At 42.0% G+C, this 9206-nt stretch overlaps 1 protein-coding gene across 1 annotated transcript; it reads left to right on the top strand.

Annotated features, from left to right (window-relative positions):
* The first annotated feature begins 349 nt into the window (after nt 1–349).
* LOC142209904 (interferon-inducible GTPase 5-like) lies at nt 350–9206 on the top strand. The gene is made up of 2 exons (XM_075278945.1): nt 350–423; nt 7899–9206. Exon 2 carries the CDS (start codon nt 7913–7915, stop codon nt 9107–9109), a length of 1197 nt encoding a protein of 398 aa, XP_075135046.1. The 5' UTR covers nt 350–423; nt 7899–7912; the 3' UTR covers nt 9110–9206.

Below are 9206 nucleotides of genomic sequence, written 5' to 3'. Positions count from 1 at the left end.
TATCCTATACTGCAATTTAATAGGGGGGGGGGGGGGGCTAGAAACACAAGTTTATTTAAAAAAATAATAATAAAAAAAAAAACTCCTAGAAAAAATTGAAATGTGACCAAACTGTCAAAGGCTCCCCAAAACAGTATAAATAAAATCTGCACCCCACATACAAAGACACCTCCCCCAGGTCTATACACGGAAATATAGACAAGAGAGTCACACTATGGCAATCTTAAAAATGCGACCCTGCAGTGCAGGTCAGCGGCCAGCAGATGGCGGAAGAGTCAAAGAGTTCAAGATTCTGACAATGAGAGGAAATGAAATGAGAAACTTTCCTACTTTCACTTTCATTTCTCTTGAAAAAGAAACTGGATCGTAAGAGGCGACGAAGGCGCAGAAATATCCGCAGCCCAGCGCACCATACTGCGGCAGGTAAATATGTCCCCGATACACGAGGGCGAAACTGTGAGGAGTTGTCTTGTAGGGGGCACTGAGGCCATGGGGGTAGTATTATACCTATATAGGGGGCACTGCGGCCATGAGGGGAGGGTTATGTCCATATAGGGGGCACTGCGGCCATGAGGGGAGGGTTGTAATATTTTAGGGGCGCAGTGCAGTAATGGGGATACTGGGGAAATAAGGGGAGTATTATAACCCTGTGCTGTGGCTGATAGGGGCGCTCTGGGCCTTCTGCGGGGGCGCGGTGGTTCTTTATTGGCAGATGTGGCTTTGATTTGAGTGCTTTGGCTATGGGAGGCCATTGTGGATGTGATGGAGTCATCGGGGCTGTGAGAAGCGCTGCGGGATAGAACTTGGAGAGGTTGTTATTGTTGTGGCTGCTACGTGAGGCCCCGAGTGTCCTAACCCCAAATATCATCTGCAAAGAAACTGGAAAAGATTCCCTACAAAGTATATGAGAAGTATCTTATATATGTCACTGCCCTGCTCCATTACTGAGGCCGCGTTACAGCTCGTCTTATACTGCAGAGCAGCACTCACAGCTATAATGTACTTACTGTAAAGAGTAAAAAAGCTGCAGCTCACACACCAACCGAAATATCAGGCTGAGCTTATATACCATGGGAGTATTATTATATATACAGAATGCCTGTATACTGTCTGCACTACCCAGAAAGCAAATCACCAGAGTAAGCACAACACAAGAAGGACAAGAGATATCAGCTATGAAGACTGCAGAATAGTGAGCGCAGCTCTGGAGTATAATACAGGATAAGTAATGTATGTACACAGTGACTGCACCAGCAGAATAGTGAGCGCAGCTCTGGAGTATAATACAGGATAAGTAATGTAATGTATGTACACAGTGACTGTACCAGCAGAATAGTGAGCGCAGCTCTGGAGTATAATACAGGATAAGTAATGTAATGTATGTACACAGTGACTGTACCAGCAGAATAGTGAGCGCAGCTCTGGAGTATAATACAGGATAAGTAATGTAATGTATGTACACAGTGACTGTACCAGCAGAATAGTGAGCGCAGCTCTGGAGTATAATACAGGATAAGTAATGTAATGTATGTACACAGTGACTGTACCAGCAGAATAGTGAGCGCAGCTCTGGAGTATAATACAGGATAAGTAATGTAATGTATGTACACAGTGACTGTACCAGCAGAATAGTGAGCGCAGCTCTGGAGTATAATACAGGATAAGTAATGTAATGTATGTACACAGTGACTTCACCAGCAGAATAGTGAGCGCAGCTCTGGAGAATAATACAGGATAAGTAATGTAATGTATGTACACAGTGACTGTACCAGCAGAATAGTGAGCGCAGCTCTGGAGTATAATACAGGATAAGTAATGTAATGTATGTACACAGTGACTGCACCAGCAGAATAGTGAGCGCAGCTCTGGAGTATAATACAGGATAAGTAATGTAATGTATGTACACAGTGACTGCACCAGCAGAATAGTGAGCGCAGCTCTGGAGTATAATACAGGATAAGTAATGTAATGTATGTACACAGTGACTGCACCAGCAGAATAGTGAGCGCAGCTCTGGAGTATAATACAGGATAAGTAATGTAATGTATGTACACAGTGACTGCACCAGCAGAATAGTGAGCGCAGCTCTGGAGTATAATACAGGATAAGTAATGTAATGTATGTACACAGTGACTGCACCAGCAGAATAGTGAGCGCAGCTCTGGAGTATAATACAGGATAAGTAATGTAATGTATGTACACAGTGACTGCACCAGCAGAATAGTGAGCGCAGCTCTGGAGTATAATACAGGATAAGTAATGTAATGTATGTACACAGTGACTGCACCAGCAGAATAGTGAGCGCAGCTCTGGAGTATAATACAGGATAAGTAATGTAATGTATGTACACAGTGACTGCACCAGCAGAATAGTGAGCGCAGCTCTGGAGTATAATACAGGATAAGTAATGTAATGTATGTACACAGTGACTGCACCAGCAGAATAGTGAGCGCAGCTCTGGAGTATAATACAGGATAAGTAATGTAATGTATGTACACAGTGACTGCACCAGCAGAATAGTGAGCGCAGCTCTGGAGTATAATACAGGATAAGTAATGTAATGTATGTACACAGTGACTGCACCAGCAGAATAGTGAGCGCAGCTCTGGAGTATAATACAGGATAAGTAATGTAATGTATGTACACAGTGACTGCACCAGCAGAATAGTGAGCGCAGCTCTGGAGTATAATACAGGATAAGTAATGTAATGTATGTACACGGGGACTGTACCAGCAGAATAGTGAGCGCAGCTCTGGAGTATAATACAGGATAAGTAATGTAATGTATGTACACAGTGACTGCACCAGCAGAATAGTGAGTGCAGCTCTGGAGTATAATACAGGATAAGTAATGTAATGTATGTACACAGTGACTGCACCAGCAGAATAGTGAGTGCAGCTCTGGAGTATAATACAGGATAAGTAATGTAATGTATGTACACAGTGACTGCACCAGCAGAATAGTGAGCGCAGCTCTGGGGTATAATACAGGATAAGTAATGTAATGTATGTACACAGTGATTGCACCAGCAGAATAGTGAGCGCAGCTCTGGAGTATAATACAGGATAAGTAATGTAATGTATGTACACAGTGACTGTACCAGCAGAATAGTGAGCGCAGCTCTGGAGTATAATACAGGATATGTAATGTATGTACACAGTGACTGTACCAGCAGAATAGTGAGCGCAGCTCTGGAGTATAATACAGGATAAGTAATGTAATGTATGTACACGGGGACTGTACCAGCAGAATAGTGAGTGCAGCTCTGGAGTATAATACAGGATAAGTAATGTAATGTATGTACACAATGACTGTACCAGCAGAATAGTGAGTGCAGTTCTGGAGTATAATACAGGATAAGTAATGTAATGTATGTACACAGTGACTGCACCAGCAGAATAGTGAGTGCAGCTCTGGAGTATAATACAGGATAAGTAATGTAATGTATGTACACAGTGACTGCACCAGCAGAATAGTGAGCGCAGCTCTGGAGTATAATACAGGATAAGTAATGTAATGTATGTACACGGGGACTGTACCAGCAGAATAGTGAGCGCAGCTCTAGAGTATAATACAGGATAAGTAATGTAATGTATGTACACAGTGACTGCACCAGCAGAATAGTGAGTGCAGCTCTGGAGTATAATACAGGATAAGTAATGTAATGTATGTACACAGTGACTGCACCAGCAGAATAGTGAGCGCAGCTCTGGGGTATAATACAGGATAAGTAATGTAATGTATGTACACAGTGACTGCACCAGCAGAATAGTGAGCGCAGCTCTGGAGTATAATACAGGATAAGTAATGTAATTTATGTACACGGGGACTGTACCAGCAGAATAGTGAGTGCAGCTCTGGAGTATAATACAGGATAAGTAATGTAATGTATGTACACAATGACTGTACCAGCAGAATAGTGAGTGCAGCTCTGGAGTATAATACAGGATAAGTAATGTAATGTATGTACACAGTGACTGCACCAGCAGAATAGTGAGCGCAGCTCTGGGGTATAATACAGGATAAGTAATGTAATGTATGTACACAGTGACTGCACCAGCAGAATAGTGAGCGCAGCTCTGGAGTATAATACAGGATAAGTAATGTAATGTATGTACACAGTGACTGTACCAGCAGAATAGTGAGTGCAGCTCTGGAGTATAATACAGGATAAGTAATGTAATGTATGTACACAGTGACTGCACCAGCAGAATAGTGAGCGCAGCTCTGGAGTATAATACAGGATAAGTAATGTAATGTATGTACACAGTGACTGTACCAGCAGAATAGTGAGCACAGCTCTGGAGTATAATACAGGATAAGTAATGTAATGTATGTACACAGTAACTGTACCAGCAGAATAGTGAGTGCAGCTCTGGAGTATAATACAGGATAAGTAATGTAATGTATGTACACAGTGACTGCACCAGCAGAATAGTGAGCGCAGCTCTGGAGTATAATACAGGATAAGTAATGTAATGTATGTACACAGTGACTGTACCAGCAGAATAGTGAGTGCAGCTCTGGAGTATAATACAGGATAAGTAATGTAATGTATGTACACAGTGACTGCACCAGCAGAATAGTGAGCGCAGCTCTGGAGTATAATACAGGATAAGTAATGTAATGTATGTACACAGTGACTGTACCAGCAGAATAGTGAGCACAGCTCTGGAGTATAATACAGGATAAGTAATGTAATGTATGTACACAGTAACTGTACCAGCAGAATAGTGAGCGCAGCTCTGGAGTATAATACAGGATAAGTAATGTAATGTATGTACACAGTGACTGTACCAGCAGAATAGTGAGCACAGCTCTGGAGTATAATACAGGATAAGTAATGTAATGTATGTACACAGTAACTGTACCAGCAGAATAGTGAGCGCAGCTCTGGAGTATAATACAGGATAAGTAATGTAATGTATGTACACAGTGACTGTACCAGCAGAATAGTGAGCGCAGCTCTGGGGTATAATACAGGATAAGTAATGTAATGTATGTACACAGTGACTGTACCAGCAGAATAGTGAGCGCAGCTCTGGAGTATAATACAGGATAAGTAATGTAATGTATGTACACAGTGACTGCACCAGCAGAATAGTGAGCGCAGCTCTGGAGTATAATACAGGATAAGTAATGTAATGTATGTACACAGTGACTGTACCAGCAGAATAGTGAGCGCAGCTCTGGGGTATAATACAGGATAAGTAATGTAATGTATGTACACAGTAACTGTACCAGCAGAATAGTGAGCGCAGCTCTGGAGTATAATACAGGATAAGTAATGTAATGTATGTACACAGTAACTGTACCAGCAGAATAGTGAGCACAGCTCTGGGGTATAATACTGGATAAGTAATGTAATGTATGTACACAGTAACTGTACCAGCAGAATAGTGAGCGCAGCTCTGGAGTATAATACAGGATAAGTAATGTAATGTATGTACACAGTAACTGTACCAGCAGAATAGTGAGCGCAGCTCTGGAGTATAATACAGGATAAGTAATGTAATGTATGTACACAGTAACTGTACCAGCAGAATAGTGAGCACAGCTCTGGGGTATAATACAGGATGTAACTCAGTATCAGTATGATATCAGTAATTTATTGTATTTACAATGTGACGTGTACAATACATATATACATTGAACATTATTCTTTTTCCAAAGTCTGACTTACGAGGAGTTATGTACACCGATGAAATATTCTGTGCTTACTGTGAAGATGAAATAGAAGACATTATCAATGCTCTACACGCCAGCACCTTGTGCGACACAGAAGTTCGGAACAGAGATGGAGAACATGATGCAACTCAAGTTCTGCAAAATAGTAGCTCTTGTGACCAAATCGGAACATACCGTATAAATCCCATAATAAACATTGCAATAATAGGACAGTCGGGCTCTGGGAAGTCCACCTTTGTTAATGCCATCCGTGGTCTTCACAGCGATGAAGAAGAAGATGCTGCTAAAACAGGTGTAGTGGAAACCACAATGGAGCCTAAGGCCTATTCCCATCCCAAGCAGAGAAATCTAATATTTTGGGACCTTCCTGGTATTGGAACCCCCAACAGTATCGCCCAGTCAGTCAACTATGATCAATATGACTTATTTATCATCATAGCGTCTGAAAGGGTGAGGCACTCCGACATGGAACTGGCCAAGAAGATCTGGTCTATGAAGAAGAGATTCTACTTTTTAAGGAATAAAATAGACAATGACTTACGAGCCAGCAAGGTCCGTAGATGGAAGACGTACAATGAGCAGAGAATATTACATGAGATACGGGATAATTGTATTCGAGGCCTTAGTGATCATGGAGTAGAGGAACCTATTGTCTTCATCTTGTCCAGCTTAGAAGTGGACAAATATGATTTTCAACTTTTGGTGAAGACCTTGGATAAAGAATGGTTAGGAGATGGACAACCTGTTTTTGATATGTCCTAAGGTCGTGGTCCCCAAGCGGAGGTCTCCAGTTGTTGTCCACAAGCTTAGAAGCCAAGAAGTTCTTGGTTTGGAAGAACATTACATTCAACCACTGAAGATCTACCTTGAAGATCTTGGGCCCTAATGCAGAATATCTACGAGCCCCAACACCAGGGGTTGTATCGTGACAACCTAACATTCATTCATTGACTATAATTTCTACTATAATTGTCCACATCGTATTACTCTAAATTGTAAATTTTGTAATAAAGTTTATATATTTACAGATATTTTTTAAGTATTCTTGTAGAATAAGATCTTCAGGATTCCTTGACATGGTCAATAGTACACGAGGCAAGAAACTATGTGATATGTCTTATCTTAGAAAAATACTTCTTTCTCCTGTTATCAGCTGATAAGTCCCAAACTGACTTTTACTCAATAATTTGTTGACATTAGTATAAGTCGGTACTTCTCTATATATGTCCTGCATGCTGAGATACGTTGATGGAGCAGATTCTCCTCTACTTACTGTGTGCAGTGTATGTCAGCTCAGGGAAAACTGCAAACTCTGCAGAAGGGAAAACTGCTAAAGGCGCAAAATCTAAGAGTTATTCCTAAATACACACTGTACTATCGATGCATGTAACGTTTGTATAGCATAGCAGTATAAAATCATGAGGGCCCATGTGGGTTGTCCCTTGGCTAATTGTTTTTGGAAGGATTGCTTACATTTGTGTGGTTAAATAGATATTTTTTTCTAATGACTTTCCACCAATGCCCGAGTGGTGGGGTCTGATCGCTAGAACCCCCCACATATCCTCACTTTAATGGGGCTGTGATGGAATAGCCCAGACAATGTCTAGTAAGAGGTAAAGTTATGTAAGACCCCATGGACACGGGACAATCTGAACTGGAATATCCAGTCTATTCATTGGCCGAATTTCCCAGTCAAAACTTAACCGCGAGATTTGACTCCTTGCGTTATTGTGATCTAGGACTGTCAATACTGTATGTAGGCTGGGAGTCCCATCATCATAGATCACCATGATGGAAGAAGTTCCTCCTCCCGACAAGGTTCGGACAAGATTTCCTGATCTGGATTGATCCATGTGCATGGGACCAAAGAGTCCTGTCTTTCTGAATTTTGCAATATCCATTTGTTTATGAACCAAGAATGTTCTCTGTATATCCAATACAAGGATCCTTATACCCCCAATCATCAGAGGAAGGTCCAAAGAGTGTTCTTTTGGTCATCAATAGGCTGATATAGGTCTGATTGGTATTGAAACAAACTTTTTGGTCTAAAGTCTATCCGATAATGAGTACGGGGTCCATCAGGTCCTCTGGTGGGCTTGTCCGGCCTTGCCTGGGCGTCTATATCACTTGCTTTGTAGACATACAAAGCTAATATTAGTGAGGAAAGGCAAAGTTCTGCTCTCACCAATTCTTTCTTATTTTCCTTCAGGTCAATAAGTAAATATGGATTCTTCTTTTGAGATCATCAGTGAAGAAGAAGTGCAAGCAATCAATTCTGCCTTAGAAGATGGTGACCTCTGCAAAGCAACAGAAAAACTCAACGAGTCCCTTAAGGAAATAGAAAACGCCCCATTAAACATTGCCATCTCCGGAGAGTCAGGATCGGGGAAGTCCACTCTTGTTAATGCCCTTCGTGGCATGGATGATGAAGAAGAAGGATCTGCCAGAACTGGGGTGGTGGAGACAACAAAGAAGCCAATGCCGTACCCCCATCCACTGTATCCCAATGTGACTATTTGGGATCTTCCAGGAATAGGAACTCCAAATTTTGCAGCAGACCGTTATCTTGAGTCTGTTGAGTTCAGTCGATACGACTTTTTCATCATCTTGTCTTCAGAACGCTTCAAGGAGAATGACATTCACTTAGCGAAGGAGATTCAAGCTATGAACAAGAAGTTCTACTTTGTAAGGTCCAAGGTTGACTCCGACTTGCTTGCCTCCCAGAAAAGAAGGAAGAAGACGTACAATGAAGAAAACATACTTAATGAAATCCGGCAGAACTGCATTCAGAGTCTCCATGATGGGGGAATCTCCGAGCCCAAAGTGTTTCTCCTCTCGTGTCTGGAGCTGGAGATGTACGACTTCTACAACATGTATAATACTCTAGAGATGGAGCTTCCGAAGCACAAGAGACACATATTCCTGATCTCTCTACCCAACATTTCTCTCCCGGTTCTCGAGAAGAAGCGTCAGGTCTTCAAGAAGGACATCTGGAAGTTGGCTACTCTGTCTTGTGCAGTGGCTACAGTCCCCATCCCAGGACTGTCGGTAGCTTGTGACATAGGAATCCTGGTAAAAGCCATGGTAAACTACCGCAAATCTTTTGGTTTGGATGAACAATCCCTTGAAAAGTTGGCCGACAAGTTTGGTAAAGATGTCAGCGAGCTGAAATCTGTGATCAAGTCTCCTTTAGTCGTCCAAGAGATAAATAAAGAGCTTGTCGCCACTTTACTGACTAGAGGGGCCGCGGGGGCGCTCATGGTGGTCGAGTATGCCGCTAGCAATATCCCGGTGTTGGGTAGCATGGCAGCGGGGGGCATCTCCTTTGGCACCACTTACTGGATGCTCAATGGTTTCCTTAAAGAGATTGCAGAAGACGCAGTGCGAGTTCTTACCAAGGCGTTAGATTCACCTGTTTAACAATCTTTCTCGAATAGAATAAAATGTAGGGACAACTCCCAAATAAGTGATATAACCAAAAAATATAGGACAAAATTTTATATCAATGATTTATGTA

The sequence above is a fragment of the Leptodactylus fuscus genome, chromosome 6 (genome assembly GCF_031893055.1).
Source record: "Leptodactylus fuscus isolate aLepFus1 chromosome 6, aLepFus1.hap2, whole genome shotgun sequence".
In the NCBI taxonomy this organism is placed as follows: Eukaryota; Metazoa; Chordata; class Amphibia; order Anura; family Leptodactylidae; genus Leptodactylus; species Leptodactylus fuscus.
The sequence above is the reverse complement of the archived record's forward strand: the minus strand, read 5'-3'. Positions and strand labels throughout refer to the sequence as shown.